This window comes from Pinus tabuliformis, chromosome 1_2 (genome assembly GCF_031772625.1).
Source record: "Pinus tabuliformis cultivar Carrire ecotype Pingquan chromosome 1_2, CPIR1, whole genome shotgun sequence".
In the NCBI taxonomy this organism is placed as follows: Eukaryota; Viridiplantae; Streptophyta; class Pinopsida; order Pinales; family Pinaceae; genus Pinus; species Pinus tabuliformis.
The window spans coordinates 802,415,732-802,439,408 of NC_142298.1; the positions used below are offsets into that span (position 1 = coordinate 802,415,732).

The window sequence follows — 23,677 nt, forward strand, 5'->3', positions numbered from 1 at the left end:
TTCGTGGTAAAGGATCCTCTTGGGGTGTATCCCCATCTCAAGATGTCTTTGCCTTCGAAGTATCTGATTCGACGTTTTTGGAGCTCTCTTTCCAAGCTTTATTTAGTCCGGTTGTCAACATTTCTGATGAGCCTGTCAGATTGCTTCCATTGTCTGTATCCTTGGTCTATCTCCTGAGTCCACTGTTGCTTGACTGTTTCCTTTTGTTTCTCCTCCCAATCATGGCTGGGTTATAGGTTGAGAATGTGATCAAGCCTCGGAAGCTGATTCCATGCGTCTGTCCAGAAATCAATCTATGCTGCCGCTTCTAATCTCCCAAAAGCTATGTTGTTGGATCAGCAAGAAATTTTGACTGGCCGCATTCCAAATTAGCGAGCCTTTCTCAGAAGGAGTGAATCTGATAAGCTCCTCCGCTGGTCTGTGGTTGGCGTATTTGGCTGTCCAGATGGCAGTCCAAGGCTTATTGGGCTTAGAAAGCCATTGCCACCATATTCTTGCACCCATGATTTCATTACTGTGATTAGGATCTCGCAGACCTATGCCCCCTTTTTCCTTTGGCTTGCAAGCTGTAGTCCATTTGACGAGGGCCCATTTGCGATTTGTTCCATGTGCCCCCCACAGGAAGTTGCGTTGAAGATTTCTGATTTTTTTAAGAACCCATTTAGGTGCTGCCAGGATTGAGAAGAGATAGAGGGGCATTGCCTGAAGCACAACTTTGATAAGTACTAATCTACTAGCTGTGTTCAGAGTTCTATGAGTCCATAAAGAGAGTCGAGATTCAAGCTTCTCTAGGAGCCTACGCCAGGAGGCATGCTTGATAGCAGAGTCTATGAGAGGAGCGCCCAAGTAATTGGAAGGCAGGGATGCTATGGAAAAACCTAGAATGCGTGCAATAGCCTGTTGAGTGATAGGAGGCGTGTGAAAAAAGAAGATTTACAATTTGGCTCTGTTTATGCTTGTGCTAGAGGCGTCTGAGAAATCCTTCAGAAGGGATTTGAAAATGGTGGCTTCCTGGACCGATGGGTACCCGAAGAGCATGTTGTCATCAACGAATTTTTGGTGGGTAGTGGCAGGGGAATTGTGAATTGAAATTCCTTTGAGATGTTGGGAGAGAAGGGCGTGCTTGATATGTCTACCTAGCCCTTCAGCCATTAAGACAAAAAGGAAAAGGGATAGAGGGTCCCCTTGCCTAATGGCTCTAGAGGAGCTGAATGGTCGAGAGGGAATGCCACTAATGAGGATTGAAAAGAAGGTAAAGGAGATTAAGCTCTGAATCCAGCGAACCCACATTGGTGAAAAACCAAAGGCAAATAACATTTTTTGAATGTAAGTCCAACTTAATTTGTCAAAAGCTTTGGAAAGTTCAATCTTGAGAATCATACCTGCCTCTTTGGAAATCTTGAGGGAATGGATGATTTCATCAGTGAGGATTATGCCATCCAAAATTTGACGTCCTTCAATGTAACTAGATTGTTCAAGTGATATGAGCAAGGGCAGCAGCGGCTTCAACCTGTTGGCAATGACTTTGGATATAACCTTGTAGATGACATTGCAAAGAGCGATTGGGCAAAATTTGTCCGGAGTGATAGTACTTTCTTCTTTGGGAATGAGGGCGATAAAAGTAGAATTGAGCGATGGAAATAGCCAGTGAAGAGAGCGTGATTCCTCCACCACTTGCCACACTTCCTCTTTTATAAGTTCCCAGAAAGAGTGGAAGAAAGTTGTGGAAAAGCCATCTGGTCCCGGAGCTTTGCCCTCCTTAAGCTGCTTCATGGCCAAATCCACCTCCTCGGGTGCTACAGGTCGTAGAAGGAGTTGGTTGTGTTCTTCTGTGATAACTTTTGGCACATTTTGAGTGATCTTTTCTATAGCATGTCGTCTATTAATCTAGGGTTCTTGTAGGACCTCTTGGAAGTGATTGATGAATTCCTATTCAATCTCTGCATGGTTTTCCACTCTTTCCCCCCCCTTTGTTTCGTATATAAGAGATAGTGTTGTGCATTCTTCTTTGAATAGTAGTTCTGTGGAAGAATTTAGTGTTTCTTTCACCTTCTTTCAGCCATCTAATCCTGGATTTTTGTTTCCAGAGAGTTTCTTCCTGCTTTCTTCTCTCCTCCAATTGATTGTGTATGTGCCTTTCCTGTTCCAGAGTCCCGTCCTTGTATCCCTCCGTGATTATCTGTTGCTAGAGATCTTTCATTTCCTTGTTGAGGTCTTGTTGGGCCTGAAAGATGTTGCCAAAAGTCTCTTTGTTCCAGCGTTTGATTTGGGCTTTTAGGAATTTGAGCTTTTGTTGAAACTGGAACATTTTTTATCCCTCTGGCGCAGAGAAGTTGTTCTAGGTGAATCTGATGAATTCGTTGAAAGCGGAATGGGATAACCAAAATGCTTCAAATCTAAATGGACGTCTGGTTGAGTCGCCTGGCCATTGCCATTGGAGAGAGATAGGCCAGTGGTCAGATCCAGAGTATGGAAGGATGGATGCTGTTAGGTCGCCTCCGAGATGCACTGCATTATCCGAGATGAGGAATCTATCAAGTTTTGAAGCAATTTGATGCCGCCCAGCCCTGCGATTGCTCCAGGTGTGCATTCCATTGGAGGTTTGCATGTCTATTAGCAGATTGTTGTGGATAAAATCTTTGAAGTGGTCTGTTTCCTGTTCCAGCCTGGCTCGACCCCCCGTCTTTTCCTCTAGCTTGGTGATCATATTGAAGTCTCCTCCAATGATCCAAAGAGGATGGTCTCTATTGTGGTTGAGAGCTTCTATGGTATCTAAAAGAGCAATTTTGTTGGCTGCTTCCTGCGGAAAGTAGACATTGGTAAGATGACCATGAGTGTTAGTGCCAATAATGTGAAACGTAGCCTGAATAATGTTATGGGATGCATGGAAATTTGAAAGCATTATTGCTTGCGTATTCCAGGCAATTGCCAAACCTCCAGAGGCCCCTGACGCATCCACAGCAACCGAGTGACAGCCTGGCCAAGCTTTTGAAAGGATGTTTCCCAGGGTGTTACTGTTGCATTTTGTTTCCTGTAGAAAGAATATCTGTGGTTGTTCCTGCTTTATCATACTTCCAATCATTCTAAGTTTCCCAGGGCTATTGAGCCCTCTCAGATTCCCTGAAGTGAGCTTTATGATTCACTATTAGTAGTGGGCTTGTAGTACTTTTTCAATTTAGCATATCTGGCTGAGTCCACCAGGATTTTCCCTATGGCTATAGTTTGCTGGAGGTCTGTCTTTCTTCCACATTTTTTGGAGTCTTTTGGAAGGAGGTAGCCATCCCATTGACTTCCCAGTTGTATTCCCAGCTGCTGTTGTTGATATGCTCTGGATATGATGACTTCCAGAGTGCTCAGCTGATGCTCTTGGATTTTGTCATACTCCTTCTTTTTGCAAGCTTGTTCCAGTTCAAAAATGTCTAGACTGCTCAGATCTATGCTTTCCGATTCTTCATCCATGTGTTGCGCTTGACTGCTTTCCTCTGAAATGAGCGCTAAGTGCAAGGATTGGTTTTGGGGATCGTCCATATCCATCTCCTTGGATTTCCCTTCAGGGTTTTTTGGGCCAACTTTGAGAGTCCCACTTAAGATTTTTGGAGGCAGGGGTTTGGGAGAGGAAGCCAAAGGGGGGATCAGGGGAGATGAGATAATCGGCTGAGGGATTGACACAGAGATCTGGGTTGGGTCTTCCGGAGTTTTTGCCAGAACCTCGAAGCTGTTGCTCATGGAGGGGATGGAAGCAGCATCCTGATGGGGTTTTTTCCCAGAGGAGGGTTTTTTGTGCGATCTCTTGCGACTTGCAACTTTGGTGAAACCCTCATGGTCCGCCTTGCTTGAGAGTTCAGAGGCTTGTGGATGAGCATTTAGAGGGCAGTCCCTGAACAAATGTCCAAGGGCATGGAATTTACGGCAGCGAAAGGGAACATGTTCAAAATCTAAGGGTTGAATCCATTCATAGTCATCGTGGAAGAGGCTTACCGATTCCGGAAGGGCTTTGTCCAAGCGCATGAAGACCCAGATGCAGACGTATGAGGTATATCTACACAGCTTCGTTTCTTCAGCAATTTTGACAAACTCTCCCAGCCCCTTTCCTATCTCTCTGATTGATTCTTCGTCCCAATATTCCACGAGAAGCGAGTATAGCCTAATCCATACTGGCGCCCAACTGAGATCCTCCTTGTCAGGGTTGAATCTCTCTCTCCAAGCTCTTAAATACAGGCCAACAGAGTTGAAGAAATAAGGACCTTCATCCATAACCCTATTTCGGTCTTCGATGCAGAAGAAAATCACCGTGAAAAACCCTTTTGGTCCTAGCTGCAAGGTGACCTGTCCCTTGGGTTTCCATTTGGCTGAGATCCATCCATGCAAGGCTTTTTCCGTCGGCCAGAATCCAATAAATTTTCCAATGAGCGCATGGTCCTTCATGTATTGGATCCGACCATTGATTCGGTGGCTGGGAAGTTCTATTTTGGGTCTTTCAGTAGCTACAGGTCTGCATGTCGATGAGGTACACTTTGGCGTTTCCTGTTGCTTGGACTTTCCTTCTTGTTCTTCATTGTTTCTGTCAGGCTGCACAGTGAAGTCTTTTGTCATTTCCTGCATCGGAGGGTACCGTTCTTCTCTGTCATGCTGAGCAGTGCCCAGAGGTTCAGTCATATTCATCGCTTGAGGACCATTATCAGAAGTGGGGGGGGGCCATTGGAATCCCCCCTGGGGCAATGCCATTGTAGCGCAACGAGTAACAACAAGCTGTAGTCACGGTATGGAGTGCGTAACGGAGAGAGGAGCCAGGAAAAGGATAACAGGATGCGCCGTTGCAGAGGCGCTTCAGAACCCTAGGTTGCAGAGCTATGAAGGCAATCAAGATCGACTACCAAAAAAAAGGGTAGATAATGTTGTGATGGTTAAGCTTTTCCTTTTGGGCCTTTGGTACTTACAGAAGGAAGAGAATAATGCACTATTATATAATTTTGTTACGCAAAGATTTGCTTATCTCTGTTCTTATAATATTTATAACACTCTGTTTGATACCTGACTCTTTAAGATAGATCTAGACAGTCTATTTTGTGGAAAGACTATTAAATAAGCATATTAATACATCTATGTACTCATTCTGATAAACTTATTTGCCAGAGATTGGTACCTACATCAATCATATATCGAATTATCTATCCATTTCAAAAAAAATCTATCTAGCATAGAAACAGTTTTCATTAACTTATCTGGACCATCTTTCTCGATATTATTCCATACCAAAATTAACTTCTAGTTTTTACTCTTCCTCCCAACCTTGAGAATCCAATAGTCTCCCCCTGAGCTATTTCTTGTAAAACTCAGGAACTTCTGCTATGAGAACTTCCAATCCTTAGTGCTACTAGAACTTCTGCTATGAGAACTTCCAATCCTTAGTGCTACTATATGGTCCTAACCAGACTTAGCCATTTCCACACTGCCTAACTTAACCATTTCCACACTGGGTGACCCTTCAAGAGAGATCCTCCTTCCTCCAGATAGAGATTCCTCTAACCCTCTTGATCCTTGGAATAAATATTTTTATAAATCAGTTTCTACAAATCATTGTTTCTCAAGTAAAAAAAATATTTACCAACCACTGTATATTTTTATTACAGTATAATAAAAATACTCAAAATAGTAACTTTTCTAGATAAAATTAAATACTCTGTTTATTATGCAGTAAAAATAAAATATTAACAAAATTTAGGATATCACAACGAAAAAAAATTCTTGGAATTGTTGATTTTATCGCTATTTTTTTCTCTTGCCGTTTGAAATATGCACATTACGAAAGATAAAAATAGTCACTCACTTTCAGAGATATTTCGTGAAATAAGTAAGAAAAAATTCCAGTAGTTGTTCACTTTATCCGTATGTTTTATATGTAAAATATTTTTATAAAGAGATGTTTTATTATCCAACATTGAATCATGAAACTATTTTACATAATTTACTTACAGAAGATTCAACATCAAAAACTTTTACATTACAAATTTATTACTATTTTTATTCTTGACATGACAAATATTAACATTACTTTAATTAAAAAATGCCACTCGTTGAATGTCAGATCCTGAAGAAAAAAATTCTTAGAATGGTTGACATTATCACTACTTTTGTAGATTTACCGTAATATGTTGAATGTCAGATACTGAAGAAAAAAATATTTAGAATTGTTGACATTATCACTATTTCTGTTTTTGGCATGTGGAATGCGAAACGAAAAAATTGCCCAAATACATTTACCGTGATATGCTGAGTGTGAGATAAGGAAGAAAAAATCTTGAAATTGTTGACTACATCAAATTTTTTGTTGAGATCAGTACTAAAGGGAAAACTTGCTCCGCATTTTCCAAAGAGATTTCGTGGGAGTGTGAAATACGGATTAGAAAATATTTTATAGGGTTTTTCTTTATATGATTCTTTTTTATAATGAATCTCTTATAATAATATTTTTTTTTTAATATTAATTATATATATTTTGACTAAATTCAATATATATTAATGTTAATTTTTTTTATTGAATAAAAAAACTAATTTATTCATGATGAAATGTTATTTATCAAAATTAAGTAGACTTAATCAAGTTTTTTTTACCCCTAATTCTCTCAAAATAAATTTCATCATCAACCTTCTTATTAAAATAAAATCATAACCTCTAAACCCAAACATGCAACTAAACCCCAGCAAACATGCAACTAAACCCCAGCAAACTCACTAGATTACAGCTCATCAATTAAAATATCAAATATTTCCACACCCCATGGATTAAAATATCAAATTTTTACATCACTAAAGCGAAAAATTACAACTCGTTGTCAAACCAAAAATTCTTAAAATTGTTGACTTTACTATTTTAATTTTTACCGTGTGAAATACGAGCATTACGAAAACGAAAAAACCGCTACTTGTTTTCGACGAAAAAATTCTTAAAAGTTGTTGACTTTACTGGTTTAATTTTTGCCGTGTGAAATATGAGCATTAAGAAATGAAAAAAAGTTGCTACTCGTTTTCAAAGGGATTTACATGAGTGATACGATGGGCGTGAAAGAGGAAAGCAAAAATTCTTAGATTGGTGAATTTCATCCTTATATTATTTTCGTCTTTTTCGCTAGTCAAATCCAGAGAAATTTGTGGTGATGGTTGCTGTGAAATACGGCCGTTCTTATTTCCTACCCTATAGCATTATAAATGCTATGTCCTTATACCTTCCTGACAGCCCCGGTTGACGTCATCGCATCTCGCATTTCTGGCCTGACCATGGATCTCCAACCTCCTGCGAATACGGGTTACCCAGCTCCGGCGACTCTGCCGTGTTCCTGCCCGCCAAGCTGCCCGCCTCCACTTTGGTGTATTAATGATATTTAACAACCCTGGGTGGAGGCTCATAAACGCCTTACCAACCATCCTCGATACATTATCTGCTCAAATCCCGGCAATTCAAAATCCAACCATTGAACAAATTCACTGTGGAGCTCCGGCGAACAGAGGTTACAGAAGGTGATCCCCTGCACCGCTTCGAAACAGGTATTTCAATCGACCTCTGTCTTGCGCGTAAGGCCAAATTGTGCTTTGAAAAGTTTGAGGTCTCCCAAGGCCAAACTATAGCGTTTGTTGAGTTTGGTGGAAATAACTTCCACCGTCTACCAGTATAAAGTTTCAACCAGTGCTTTGTATATGTAATAATATATTTACTGAGGATACAGTTCTTCTATTTTCTAAAATTTCTCAATATTTTCACAGCTAAAGGCTTTCAAGAGTAGATCTAACTGGGTACCTTAGTAACGAATTTACCAGTCGAAACTTGACCGCTTCTCGGATTTAAAAAAAACTCAACTATGAAGTGAAATATTTTTAAATAAATTATAATCTGCTTGCCTTTTTTCTGTAATTGCAATATCATTTTTAGAAAACATTCGCCAATCAATATAAAAATCACAACAATGGGAAGAAAATATTAGAAAACCTTTATCAAAATGTAGAGAACAAAAAATGATTAGAAACGCAGTACATTTTAAACAAGAAGAAAAGGAAAAAAATGTTGAAATGCCAATCACCAAGGTGTGATTGATCTGCCATTTATTCCGGATATTCAGTCTCAACCTTAATTATGAAATACTCGTTCTCAGGGAACGGAGAATATAGTTATTCGTGTCCGAATAACTATCGTTTTCCAGATGAATATTATATAAGTGGAATGTTTGTTTCTACGTTCATATGGAGAAAGCGCAAGCGGTGACCGCATAAGTCAAAAAAGACGCACATGAACTATTGTTCTGCAAATATTTTATGCAAAGCAACAAATATCATTCCTTTGAAACATGGAATGGTTCGTTTTTTAAATTTTAGTGTATGATTGATATTAAAGTGCTTAAGCATATGGCACCGATTAGCCTTTATAAAATGTTTATAAATGGGAGTATGAGAAATCTAATTCCATGGAGCTTCGCGAGGAAGTAGAGGAGATTTGGCCAGCGGCACAAAGGATCATAGTGGGTAGTTTTTGCCCTAAATTATCAAGTACAAGAGCAAATAAGTAAATGTAAATGGGAAATATGGTAGTGATTTATGATATTGAAGTCCATGACTTATGTCTGGCCAGGCGTTAGTCGATATTTAAAATAGCTTTATAAAAAGAAAGACTATATAATTTTACCATATCTCCTCACTATTGTAAGATTTCTGCTATGCCCTGACTTCAAATCTTACTGATAGTAGAATTTCCAATATCCATCAGGTATATTGGATGCGGAGAATTCCATTTAATACAAGGATAGCAGTCAATTAGGGAGGGCAACATTTTCTTCTAAAAAAATATTTATTGGACTGTAAAGAAGGTTTATGTGTGTTGAGTTTTTATCATCTACAGAAAAAGTTGAGTTGTAACAAATAGATATGTTTTCTGTCGAGTAACATATTATATGTAACTTTTTAAATATATCAGGGATTTAAGAACATTTTATTCTATTCCAGTTTTTAAAATTTTAGTGTTTAAAATGGATTTTAGTGTTTATTCTATTATTATGTTGTCTTTTTTAGATTATGGTATATGGAGAGCATTAGTGTCTTTACTCTCGGGAAAAAATATGTCCTATAAATAAATGGCATCCTATTTTGCCTTTGTTGAAGAGTCTATAGAGCCCTCCCCCATGGAGTGTGCGGGTTACGAGTAGTATGTGCATCTCCCCGAGCTCAGTGCCATGTGGAAATTCAAGGAATGGCCTGGTTGGTCTAGAGAGAGGTTGGTAAAGGCTACCTTACAGTCATTGGAGATTACTTTTCGGTTTGTTTTGTCTGTACTCTGTGACACAAGGACTTACATTGACAAAGAGGAATCGAAGAGAAGGCTTGAATCCTTAACTAGTTCCCAGATTGAGTTGATTTCAATGATTTGTGAAAATGACAAGCAGGTTCCCACTCTTCAGTTGTCAGTAAGTAGTGGTGTTCTTGCTAGGAAAGTTTCCCATGAGGTATGGCAGAGACTTGGTGCTTTACCTGTGGTTAGCAGAACAAGTGAAGAGAGCTTACTTCCTCGTTTGGGTACATGGAAAAGCGCTGAAGCTATGGTTTCTAGAATATCGCTTGCCATTGAAGGCCATATCCAGAGGACTCCCTTCACTTTAGGTCTGGGGGAACCAAATATGTCAGGTAAGCCTATTCTTGAATATGATAGAATCTGCAAGCCAAGATATTTGCACTCTTTAAAACAACATAAATAATTCCATAATCCAAAAGATGCCAAACTTCTGGGTATTTGTAGGCCAAGAATTGTTGCACAGAATATATCAAAGAATAGACTCTGGGGATTTCGTAGGAGCATCCATAGACTGTTGGATGGTTGAAAGGATGTGGAACATGCTCACAGAAATTGTGAATTTGCTTCTAGTGATGGACCCAGATGATTTCCTTTGCCTTAAACACCAGTTGGCAATTAGCAGCACTGATACGCTTGCAAGCTCATATTGCCTTCGGTCTTCCCCCCTTAGAGACCTTACAAATGCATGCAAGGAACTAAGGCATCTAGTGCCCAAAGTCATGGGTGTTGAGGCTGATCCAAAGGGTGGACCAAGGCTCCAGGAGGCACTTATGCATTTGTTTCATTCACATGGACTTCGCTCACATAACATTTCAGGTGCTTATCATGTTGCAACAATACATGTTCTGTTGGCCTTCCAGGCAATAGAAGCCGCGGTGAAAAGGTTTTTCTTCTCATATCACCAGCTGGTAGTAACAGCCATGGGTAGCATTGAAATGAAGGGTCCATCATATCTAGGTGCTTGTGATGCCCTACGTCAGATATATTTTGAACCACCTTATTTCCCTAGTGTGGATGGTGCAAAGACATTTTTGGGTTACTATTGGCACTAAAAGTCTACAACTATGGTGGATGGTACACTGGAAGATCTACACACAAATCAAGTGAAGTTTACAAGACAAAGAACAGTGCCTTCAGTTTTTGAAAGTATTACCCCAAATTCATACATACACTTCTTACATTAACAGTTTTGAATACTATACATAGAATTATATTGGATGTAGGATTAGACTCATTTTTGTTCATCCCCATAAGTAGGAGCAATCAATAGAACAGTGCTAGAAATTTGAACAATTTCTTTTTTTCCCTCTCCAACATGGACACATACTAAGGATTCATAGTGTGCAATTCCTCCTTCGTTAAATACTGTAAAATATTGTCCAAAATTAAAATGCTAATTATCAAAATTATTAAATTTTAAGAGTTGTTTCTTTTTTTAATTCTTTACCTAAATTCTATGATGAGTTTAATGATATTTATATAATTCATTTTAAATTTTAACATGAAATGTAGTTTAATGCTGTTATTTTTTTTTTTTTTTTTTTTTTTTTACGATATTTTAATTCAATGTGTGAAACTAAGATAATTATAATTTTAAGTTGTCATGTTTATTTAATGGAATGCATCATAATTTTTTTGATGCATTAATTTTTTTTGTATATTTAATCAGATTTTTTGTTTTTTAAGATTTTTTAATTCAGCATGTGAAATTGAGATAATTATAATTTTAAATTATTGAATTTATTTAATGGAATATATCATAAAATTTTTAATGCATTAAACCTATATCATATTTAAATATATAATTTAAATGATGGAACATTACAATTTCATTAGGGGTCATACTAAATAATTATCTCTTTAAACTTGGCCTGAGAAAATATAATTCTTTTATTTGAATATTTTCTCCTTCAAAATTAATATGAGTGAACCAACTATCCAAGGGTCTTATTGGATCTTGTTCTGATTTATTGATTTAACGATATATAAGATATATCATTATACTATTGATGAGTCATCTTATACTATGGCTTTATCCAATTTTCTCTTATTGACGAAGATAGTTATCTTATATATATATATATATATATATATATATATATATATCAATTTTTTTGGATATATTGACATCATACCGTTACGTTTTTTTCCTTTTTTCCCTACATTTGACATTTCTCTGCTACGTGTTTGTGTCATAATAAATTTGAGTGAGCAGTAAGGGGTGAATGAGACTATTCTAAAGGTTGTCTCTTGCTCATCATGTCTGCAGTGCTTTTGATGGTGGGTTTCTACTTTGACAATGATTTTCTTCCTTTGCAGACTGTTCTTCAGAAACCATTTTGATGATTCTTTTCTATAAAAGTGGACATACTTTGTAAGTCAAAACACCAAAACCATAATGAAATTTGTTCCTTCATACTTTGGTATAATTGTAATAAAATCCATTATGGCCTCTTCCCAACACTCACTTGGTATGGACAATGGTTCTAGTAGACTTGGTCTCTTGATTATTCCTCTTTTGTATTCAAGCTACATTCCTACCATAAATATCCACTCATTTCCAAAGTTTTGAGAAAAAATATTACATAATGCATTTTGGATTGACTAATAACATATAATTAGTATAATTTTTTTATCTCTACATTTATTTTACAAAGTACTCTGATACTTCTTTATACTCTACTTTAATTTTCTTGCACATGGCCTTGTGTTATTGCTTAGGATGTCATTTAATTTAACTGAATTTATGATAAAGGTATAAATTTTGCCTTTAGTTCTTCAATTCTAATTTGTTTTAGTGAGATTGTAAATTTTAGTCAAATTATTTATAGTATAGTATCATTTATAAAATACGTTGTTATTTAATCATATAAGTTTAAATTTAGAACATTGATAATGCATATTGCTTATAATCATTCTCACTCTTAATATCTATAATTTGGCTTAACACTTATCATTTTCTTGCAGATTGACACACGGTTCGCTCGCTTGTACAGAGCCTAACCCCATGGTTTATAGAGAACAAAAACAATCATTGTAATTTTTCTTTCGTGGGTGACTGGAAACCTTTAGTGAATTGCCTTCACCTTTGCATTTTTTTCCATATAGTTTAGATTGTTTTAATAATCAGTATTAGTAGGGCAATTACTTAGCCTTTACTTTAAAATTTTTACATTTCACACATAGCTTAATTAAGAGGAAAAGTAAGTGGCCATAATCCACACATTTTTTCAATTTGTTTTGCTATTTTACCCAAGTCACATAGCTTAATTAGCAAAGGAGTAAGTGGCCCATAATTCACTCATATTTTTTACTAACCAAAGCATTTTTACTTCATTAGCATTGGGACTAGGAACTGGTGTTATTAAAGAAAGGGAGTAGCCCCTGCTTCCCTTGCGTCTTTTAGACGATCCTGGGCTTGCATCTGAAATCTTTCTCAAAGCACCCAGTTTTTCATCTCCCTTTTTAGGCTCACATAGTGTAATAGGAAGGAAGTAAGTGGCCCATCAACCACACATTATTTTGTTTGCAGGTAAGGAACAAACATAATTTAGTGTAAGTAGACGAATTTGAAAAGGATCATCGAATATCCACATGACTACAAACTTTGTATGTTCACTCTGTCACTTACACACACATTTCACTACACACACTAAGCTACTCTAAACTTTGACCAAAGGGAATCAAGTGTAAAAACCTTTTTTACTTAGTTTATTTAAGCTTAATTTTTCACACCATAAGTGAAGGAAGACACGTAAAAGCAATCATAACTTGAACAAACTAAATTTCCCCACATGGGCCACAAAATAATTTATAGTTTAGGTTAGGACTGTTGGGGGTAGGCATCCAATAAGCCGCCGTGGTCATGCTACATTTTGAAACATAGAAGTTGTCTTTTAGGGTGCTTGAAATCCTTCAATCAGTCCACGGAAAAGACAACCCAGGCAGCACAGAGACCCGATTCAGAGGGGGTTCGGCTTAGGCTCAGTGCGTGCAGTCCTATATGGGGCTACCCAACCTGTATAGTGCTCGGTACTGATAACCGATTACCAAGAAGCTAAAGACTCGGTTGCCTCCGTGAGACGAAGGTATCCTATTGGCCAAATTTTAGGGCATCTTTCCCTATAGGTGGAGGTGTGGGAAGCACTGAAGCCTCATTCAATACCTTGGTTGATTCTTTTCATTGCTGGAAGCGTCACCAGTTCTTTCGGGACGTAGCCCCAGTACTCGTCATTTTTTGGCTACTGGAAGCGTCACCAGTTCTTTCGGGACGTAGCCCCAGTACCCGTCATTTTTTGGCTACTGGAAGCGTCACCAGTTCTTTCGGGATGTAGCCCCAGTACCCGTCACAAAAGATATCTCCACAAGGCCCAGTTACTTATAGAGTGGAAAGGACGAATAGGTCTTCATAGGACATTTTATCATACGCAAAACAAACTAAAATATTTTCCTTGTTTGATTGATCACATAGCTTAACTTAAAGGGAAAGTAACACTTTATTTTTCATTTTTCTTTATGTATGTAATTTCTTTTTATACACATTCCTCTCCTCACCACAAAAGTGACACACATTCCATTTTAAGAATACATAAATACTTTACTTTTTCATATTAAGAATAACAAGACAATGCTACACAAAACATTCCAATTCTTGTTTCACCTGAATATACATTAAAATAAATTCTACAAATAAAAATTGAAATGAAACATTTTTTTAACTGATTTAAAATGAATTATTGGATAATTTGTTATTTATTTTGATATTTTTTGGGTAGAAAAATTGGAGGAATTATCTTTTGTGACATATTTTATGATATGTCTTAATTTTGAGATTTAGAATTTAAAGCCCTCTAAAGTTATTTTGGGATATGAAATGAGTGAAAACTTTGTGAGCATAGCTCTCTGCCTCTTGATGTCATTTTACACACCAATTCTAGCTTTCAAACAATGTGAAAATCACCTTAATCAAATTTCATATGCAGAAGCTATGCCTCCCACAAGTTCAGCTAACTTGTTCACACGGTGGTACCAAGTGGATGCTGCATCAACGCCATTACTTAGATATGTGGAGTTAGTCACGTGTGGACATTCAAGAAGATCCTAAAAGGTCCAAAACCTTAACACTAATAGTGGCTTGAAAAATGTGAAAACCCTAAACCTTAAATAGTTTCCAAGCTATGTTAAACACTACGTCACTAGGAAGAGAAGGGGTTCCATCTTTTTAGGATTGTATTAAAACATAGTTGAGCACAACATCTAGGAGTGGGATTTGAGATCAAAACAAAGGAGAAAGATAATTTGCAACAACCATATAGACAACAATGTCATAGGCAACTCGATAGTCAATACCCCTTTCTTTGTATTTGTATTTCCATAATTAAATAAAAAAGAGTAGAGTATAAGCCTCACCTTCTAATTAGGTTTTCTCTTTTATGATACCCCCTGAGTTATATCTTGTATTAAATTATATGATTTTTATATTCATTTACATTTTTTTCTTTTATGGGTTTCAATATTTATATGTATTTAACACTAACGAAGTGTTGAGACATGTTAAAACCCTGATCTGAAATCATTATCAAGCTATGTTAAACACCAGGTCACTAGAAAGAGGGGGTTCCATCTTTTTAGCATTGTATTGTCTCGTGGTAGAGTAGAGCATTTAAGAGTTAGATTTAAGAGCATAACATAAGAACCATTTAGAATACAATGTCAAAAAAAACTCTGTAATAAATACTCGTTTTTTTGTATGTAAAGTTTCATAATTAAATAAAAGATAATAGAATATAAGTCTGATTTTTAATTATATTTCTCTGATATCATATTTTCTAAATTACATCTTTTATTAAATCATATAACTAATATTTCCATTTACTTATTTTTTTTTTAATTATTTTCAAATATTTGAATAATAAAATAATAAACAAAATTAAAATTCAACAAATAAATTAAATAATAAAAATTCAAAAATGACAATGTAGGCTATAATAAATTACTTCGGGTGAATATCTACAATAATTTATATATTGTTTCACAATAACTTAAACTGAATAGATGACGAAAATCGGCGCTCTGCAACTAGGGTTCTGGAACGCCTCTGCAACAGCGCAACCTGGTCTTATCGCTGCCTCTTCTCAACGTCTTTACACCACTCCGTGACAGCAGCCTGCTGCTATTCTCTGCACCACAACGGCTTCCCCCAGGGGGGTTTCAATGCCTGCCCCCTTTTCTGAAAGCGATACTCAAGAGATGAATACGAACGAGCCTCCGGGGCCTGAACTGGATAAAATGGACAACAGGGACCCTCAGATGCAGGAAACGACAAAAGATTCCTCTGAGTAGCCTGAAAAAAAACAATGAAGAGCAAGAAGGAAAGTCCAAGCAACAAGAAAAGCCAACATTTACCTCATCGACATGTAGACCCGTAGTTGCTGAAAGACCCAAAATAGAACTTCCCAGCCACAGAATCAATGGTCAGATCCAATACATGAAGGACCATGTGCTCATTGGAAAATTCATTGGATTCTGGCCAATGGAAAAAGCCTTGCAAGGATGGATCTCAACCAAATGGAAACCCAAAGGACAGGTTACCTTGCAGCTAGGCCCAAAAGGGTTTTTCACGGCGATTTTTATCTGCATCGAAGATCGAAATAGGGTAATGGATGAAGGTCCCTACTTCTTCAACTCTGTTGGTCTGTATTTAAGAGCATGGAGAGAGAGATTCAACCCCGACAAGGAGGATCTCAGCTGGGGGCAAGTATGGATCAGGCTGTATTCACTCCCAACGGAATACTGGGATGAAGAATCTCTCAGAGACATAGGGAAGGGGATAGGAGAGTTCGTCAAAATTGCTAAAGAAATGAACATGAGTAGATACACCTCCTACGCACGTATCTGTGTCTTCATGCGCTTGGACCAAACCCTTCTGGAATCGGTAAGTCTCTTCCATGATGACTATGAATGGATTCAACCCTTAGATTTTGAACATGTTCCCTTTCGCTGTCGCAAGTGCCATGCCCTTGGGCATCTATTTAGGGACTTCCCTCTCAATGCGAAACCCCAAGACTCTGATCCCTCAGGCAAGATGGACCATGAAGGCTTCACTAAGGTTGCAAGCCGTAAAATATTGCACAAAAAACCTTCCTCTGGGAAAAAACCCCAGCAGGATGCTGCCTCCATCCCTTCCACGAGCAACAGCTTCGAGGTCCTTGCAAAAACTTCAGAAGACCCACCCTTGAACTCTGCGTCATTCCCTCTGTTGATCATTCCATTCCCCCCTGATCCCTCCTTCAGCCTCCTCTCCCAATCCCATGTCTCCAACATTCCTCAGTGGGACTCCCAAAGTTTCTCCAAAAAACCCTAATTGGAAGTCCAATGAAATGGATGTTGATGGTCCCCATAGCCAAACCATGCACTTAGCTCTCATCACAGAGGAAAGCAGTCAAGCGCAACACATGGATGAAGAACCGGAAAGCATAGATTTGGGCAGTCTAGACATTTTTGAGCTAGAACAAGTATGCAGACAGAAGGAATATGATAAGATCCAGGCGCATCAGCTCAGTACTCTGGAAGTTATAATATCCAGAGCCTATTAGCAACAGCAACTGGGAATACAGCTGGGAAGTCAATGGGATGACTGCCTCCTTCCGAAAGACTCCAAAAAACGCGGAAGAAAGACAGATCTCCAACGAACTATTGCCATAGGGAAAATCCTGGTTGACTCAGGCATATACGCTAAATTGACAAAGTATTACAAGCCCACCACTAACAGTGAATCATGAAGCTCACTTCATGGAACATAAGAGGGCTCAATAGCCCCGGGAAACTCAGAATGATTAAAAATATGATAAAGCAGGAATAGCCCCAGATATTCTTTCTGCAGGAAACAAAATGCAACAACAACACTCTGGGAAACATCCTTTCAAAAGCTTGGCCAGGTTGTCACTCGGTTGCAGTGGATGCGTCAGGTGCATCTGGAGGCTTGGTAATTGCCTAGAATACGCAAGCAATAACGCTTTCAAACTTCCATGCCTCCCATCACATTATACAAGCAACGTTCCATATAATTGGCACCAACATTCATGGTCATATCACAAATGTTTATTTTCCACAGGAAGCAGCCAACAAAATCACTCTTCTAGACACCATAGAAGCACTTAACTTCAATAGAGATCATCCTCTATGGATCACTGGAGGAGACTTCAATATGATCACCAAGTTAGAGGAAAAGAAGGGAGGTCGAGCCAGGATGGAACAGGAAAATGACCACTTCAAAGATTTTATCCACAACAATATGCTAATAGATATGCAAACCTCCAATGGAATGCACACATGGAGCAATCACCGGGTGGGGCGGCAACAAATTGCTTCAAAACTTGATAGATTCCTCATCTCAGACAATGCAGTGCATCTAGGCGGCGACCTCCCAGCATCTATACTTCCATACTCTGGATCCGACCATTGGCCTATCTCTCTACAATGGCAACGGCCAGGAGACTCGACCAGATGTCCATTCAGATTTGAAGCTTTTTGGCTCTCGCATCCCACCTTTAACGACTTCATCAGATCCAATTGGAACAACTTCCCTGCGCCAGAAGGATCAAAAATGTTCCTTTTCGTGCTAATGGCGGAAGGGCTAGGTCGTCATATCAAGCAAGCCCTGCTATCCCAACATCTCAAAGGAAGTTCCGTTCACAATTCTCCAGCCACTACTGACCAACAATTCGTTGATGACAACATGCTTTTCGGGTACCCTTCTGTCCAGGAAGCCTCCATATTTAAATCCCTCCTGAAGGACTTCTCTGAAGGACTTAAAAAACGAGGGGTATTATTAGACTCGAGAAGCCTCAACTTATGCTTTTACACTTAAAAGTTACCTTTCTCAATGACTCATTATCATCTTTAACCACATACCTTGAGATCTGGTAAAGGACTCTCCATAATCTACTTAATTAAAAAAGAGGGGTGTTATTAGGCTAAATAAGCCTCTAACTTATGCTTCTAATAAAGCAAAGATGCGGGGTGCATCAGCTTATGTTAAGTTGGTTCATTGTTTAATATTAAGTATGTAATCTAGGGTGAGTAATGATGTTATGGGGACGACTAACTTAAATTCTTTTTTTTGCTGAAGCAAGATTCGTACCTTCTATTCATTAGAAACAAATTACATATAATACAACTACCCAAAGAGACCTGAGGGACATAGAGTCAACTATCCACTTAGGGCTTGGGTACCAAGCCAAAAGCTTAACATCCGGGCCACGGGCCCACAAATTTAACTGCAAGACCTTCAAAATACAAACAAAAGCCTAAACCGGCCAATCTGTTTGCAAAGATCTGACGGATGAGATGCAAATCAGAGCCAAAAAAGGCATATTCTTGGATTCCAAAAACAGACCCGATGAAATAATAGAAACCATACTAAACGGATTTCGAGTCTGAATGGTGGAATAAACTTCGCGCATGTGAATCTCCCGAAATCCACCAATTCCAACCTCAAGGCTCAACATGCACGGAAGATAACAGTGAATCCGGACCCGAATTCAAAATAACCCAAAATTGCCACCCGTCCCGGTAGCCTGCGAGATCTCCCGCAATTTAGTCCCCGACAGAGTCCATTTGATACGAACAGTCTTGACCGTTGATCCACACAGAGAGATCCAACGGTAGAGCATAATATTGCACCGAACAAGCTAACCAGACGTTAGTGTGCGATGGAGGGTGGTTTTCCAAACACTCTCTCTGCCACGTGTAGGATGTTGGATGGGATCGCTGCAAAATCGCTAAAATCGTTTCCCACTTAAGAGCGGTGCGAACATCCAAAAACCGCCAAGGAAGCAGTTTTACTATACGAGGCCCAAAAATGTAAATATTCTGGTTGCCGGTAAAACAAGGATTCCTTCCATGCCTGCTCAACTTTCTTGCCTGAACCTGGATCCCAGAAAAGAAGAGAGGCTCTCCATTAATTAAGGAACTATGGTATCCACTGTGCTCACGCCAATGAACAGTGATGTTCATCTCACTAACTTCAGGTATTTTAGCGGCCAGCCTGTGATTTCCATAGAAACAACTATTGTATTTTATTGAGTTCTTCTTGTAGTTCATGATCCTCGAGGTCCATCTCATTTTGGGTCATTTCCTGATCCATCTCCAGTTCTGCATCACTCATTATGGCTTCCTTCTAATAATTGATGTCCTGTGTGTTTTCCCAGTTTTCTTCAGATTCCTTGTCCGCAGGACTTCCTTCCATTGCTTGATCTTCTTTTGAGATTTCTTCATCTTCCTCAAGCACTTAGAATTTGTTCTGACTGATTTGTTGACCTTCATCTTGATGTTGTTTTGGTCATCTTTTGCCGCCCTTTCCAAGATTCACCACTTTCTAAAAGTTGTATGTTTCCTTCATTGTGTTATTTTTGCTCTTGCTTACTACTTTACTGAGCGGACAATCTCTGAAAAGGTGTCCATGTTCATGACATCTGCCACATCTGAACGGAATGTGCTCATAATCTATTGTTTGCACCCATTCTTCATCAAAAACTTCCAAGATCACCTCATCCGGTAGAGCTCTTGATAAATCCATTTCCCCACATATTCTGGCAAAGGAAGTATATTTTTCTTTTCTTGTGGCTTCAGAAGCTTTAACAAAACGACCTAATTTATTGTCGATAGCAGCTAACGATTCATTTTGCCAGTAATCAAGAGGTAGAGAATAGAGCCTTACCCAGAGCGGTACTGAAGTAAATGTTTCACGTTCTAGAACAAAATTCATCATCCATGGCTGCATGTAGAGTCTAGTTGCTGCATAGAAGTAAGGTCCTCCTTCAAAAACTCTTTGATCAATATATATGCAAATCAATGCCACCCTTTATTCTTCAAGGATGATGGTTATAGGCTTTGGCTTTTTAGCTAGAGGAACTAGATTGCAAAATGAGGTGTGGTTTGGTGAGTCTTGTCTTTTTGAGCTAGTTGATCCTATTCTTTCCTAGTTGAGTCCCTATCCTATTCTATAACATTACTAAGTCACCACCACCGTGTATTTTTTTCTCAAAGAATATTTAATAGAGGGGATTTCCTCTTGTCTTAATTCACAAATTTTTTTAGTGGTTTTACTCTTGATATTGGGGGGTTTGTTGGGGAGAGGTTTTATGTCTCTCCCTTTCATCCCTATTTGAAGGGACCCATTAGCACACCATCTTATGTGTCAGTGTTAGGTAGTTCCCTTTGACCCATTCCAACTCAGCAATTCATCACAAGTCGCCGCTCGATAATAACATGGTAGCCCCACCTCCAAAAAGAATTCATATGTCATACATGGTTAGTCTAAACTTGTCAGAGATATTTAAGCTTATTAATGACCCAATTTATTATGAACTTACTTATCGTACAATGTCATCTAAGATCCCCTGAATATTACTTAATCCCAAAGTGGTTTATGTGAAAAGTATAAAATATTTACTTAAAAATGAGACTTCCATGCTTAGTACGCTATGCATTGATCAAGACCATAATATTTACTCAAACTAAATTATTTTCAATGCAATTTGTATAGGTATTTTAAGAATGAATAAGTGGGGGAAGATTAACGAGTTGGAAGTTGAAGACCCAGAAGATATGATACAATTTTCAGCAGAAGACTTAACATGGACAGAGATTGAGGGGGACCAAGTTGCGGTGATTCCATATTGTCGACTTGATGATTTCATAAGTGGAGAGGAATCAAATGAAAGTGCACCCACTCAATTTCTTCTTAAGAAACATCGAAGTAGAGGAATAGAGGATATCACACACACCAATTACTCAACATACCTGGAGTACAGTGTGTGAGTCTCTATATGCTTTTTCAAGATACGTATAATTTTTTCAATATGCATAAATATTATATCTAATTTGTAGTAATTTTTTTACGTACAGTTATTGGTGTTCATATGGTCCACAGTCAACAAGGAGAATTAGGAGTGCATCATCAGATCCAAAGACAAACCACAATCGACATGAAAGTATTAAAGTTGGTTGCCAATGTCACTTCTTTGCGCGACGACTTCAAATGAGACCAGATGATGTTGTAATAATATATACTGCATGTAGACATATTGATAAATCCAATGTTATTTGTCATGGGACAGATGCAATCGGTAGGTCCATGAGATTCAATTATGCACCACATTTAAGTTGGGATATGCGATCTAGTGTCCAACATTTCGTTAAAACAGGTTTTAATGTTACAATGATATGGGACAAGTTCATCTCTGATGTGAAGGATGAATCTGGTGAGTTATACACAGGGATACATCGAGATACATACATGACAAAAAAATATATAAGTAACATTTACAATGATATCATAAGGCTAGAGTATGCTAAAGATAAAAGTGATCCAAAGAGTGTAGAGTGCTGGTATAAGGAAAACCCAGAGAGTTTTTTCTTCTACCAACAACAAGATCTTGTTGAAAATATCCCTTTTATCATAGGCATACAAACAAAGTGGATGTGTTTAATGATGCTGAAATACTCTCAAAATAATATTATCTCAATGGATTCAACATTTAGTACAAATAAGTACGAGGTGAGTACATATTTATCCTAAATCCGATTCATTTATTTAACCTCATATTAATGCATGTATCTTATATAAATATAATTATGCACATTTTTTGTAATGCAGTATCAACTTTACACCTTAATGGTTTTCGACGAACATCACAATGGGGTTCCAATAGCTTGGGTGATATCATCACGCAATACTATAGCTGATCTTTCTAAATGGATGTTGGCCTTACTTGCAATTGGAAACAAAGAGCGACCAGATTGGCATGTTCTTGCCTTCATCACAGATGATGCTACTGCCGATATTGAAGCATTGAGGCGATGTGTTTATTATTTTTATAAGAGGCATAAAAAATATTGTTAATGTATAATCTCTCTAAAAATTATGTTATTGCAGGTCTTCAATCAAGTGCAAAGTATTATTATGTGTGTGGCATGTTCGTCGTGCATGGTTGAAAAATGTTGGAAACAAGGTCAAAGGGAGGGAAAACCAAATACGCATTTTTCGTGGTTTAGGAGAAATCATGCACATGTGTAAAGATGATGAATCTGTGAGAAAGAAATTTGCAAGATTATTTGAAGAATTCAATGAACAAAAAATATTTTTGGAATATTTTAGAAATACTTGGTTAGCCAACAACAAAATATGTAAGCTTCTTATTGGTGGTTTTAATGACTATATTTTTCATGTCAATATGTATACTTATTAATATATAACTAATAAATTTCTTTCTACAGATATGTGGGCAAAAGCATACAGAAATTTTCCACATTCAAATCAAGATACGAACAATGCCATTGAATCTTACCATCGGTATATCAAGGAAAGGTACCTATGTGAGAAGAACAATGCATGCCATAAAAGGGTTGATTGGTTAATCTATGTTTTGTTGACAAAGGTTGTATTATATTACAATCATATGCACCGTTTAAAAGAAGTTGGTTTTGTACGACCCAGAAAAATACAAGAACAATTGAATTCATCCAAGTGTAGAGCTAAGAAAATCCCAGATGAAGATTGTGTGCCTGATGAAAAGAGTAATGACTATTGGGTTCATAGCCAAAATAAGGATACTCGTGACATTTGGTACAATGTCATATATAAGGGTTCTAATCTACACTTCTGCAATTGCTATTGGGCCCTAAATGGACATATCTGTAAACATGTATTGAAAGATGAGATGTTAGTGAGTAACACTATTTTGGGTGAAAATGTAGCACCTGGTGTCACTGATCCCAGGACAGAAAGGCCTAGAATTTTATTTGATTTGAATGAAACACCTATATTGGGCCCAGAAATCCAAACAGAGCTTTCGCCATGCTTTGATTCTCCTCCCAATCTGAATTATCATAATGAAACAAGCATTGATAATTTAGAGAATTTCTCATACAATGTTGAATCGACCAATGTACGACAATATAGTGCATTCTCTGAACTTGATGAGATGAAACGTGTTAACTCATCAACTCTTGAGAAATTGAGATCCATAATACCTACAAATTTGGAACATGCATATGCATTGAACAACTTGGTAGACAAATCATGCCAAGAATACAACAAAATGTTTTTCAATACTATAACTCCATCCAAGATCACTACCAAGAGAAAACATAATTTCTTGAGTCCAGTAAATAACAAGAGGCGATGTGGTCGCAAGTCAAAATCAAGGACAGATAAACTACAATTTGAAAGGGTTGGGCGAGTTCATGCAAGGAAAAAAAGAATGGATGAACAATTGGAGTCATATTCTCAAAAACAAAGAAATGTGGACCACGCACCTGAGATAATGCAAGATTCTATTA

General features: G+C 37.8%; 1 protein-coding gene and 1 pseudogene across 1 annotated transcript; one reads left to right on the forward strand and one right to left on the reverse strand.

The window, feature by feature from the left end:
• Nucleotides 1-288: 288 nt before the first annotated feature.
• On the reverse strand, nucleotides 289-1,773 carry LOC149208329 (uncharacterized). Its single transcript, XM_089398301.1, has 2 exons — nucleotides 1,383-1,773; nucleotides 289-878 (listed from the first exon to the last, which is right to left on the reverse strand). Exons 1-2 carry the CDS (start codon nucleotides 1,771-1,773, stop codon nucleotides 289-291), a joined length of 981 nt encoding a protein of 326 aa, XP_089254427.1.
• Nucleotides 1,774-9,215: 7,442 nt separating this feature from the next.
• LOC149208330 (nematode resistance protein-like HSPRO2 pseudogene) lies at nucleotides 9,216-10,383 on the forward strand (annotated as a pseudogene).
• Nucleotides 10,384-23,677: the final 13,294 nt, after the last annotated feature.

Excerpts from the sequence above, each read along its gene's own strand:
- LOC149208329 (XM_089398301.1), bottom strand. The coding sequence starts at position 1,773 with ATGAAGCAGCTTAAGGAGGGCAAAGCTCCGGGACCAGATGGCTTTTCC. Across the intron at positions 879-1,382 it reads CAAGATTTCCAAAGAGGCAG|GTTTTTCCATAGCATCCCTG; the intron begins GTATGATTCTCA and ends CACGCATTCTAG.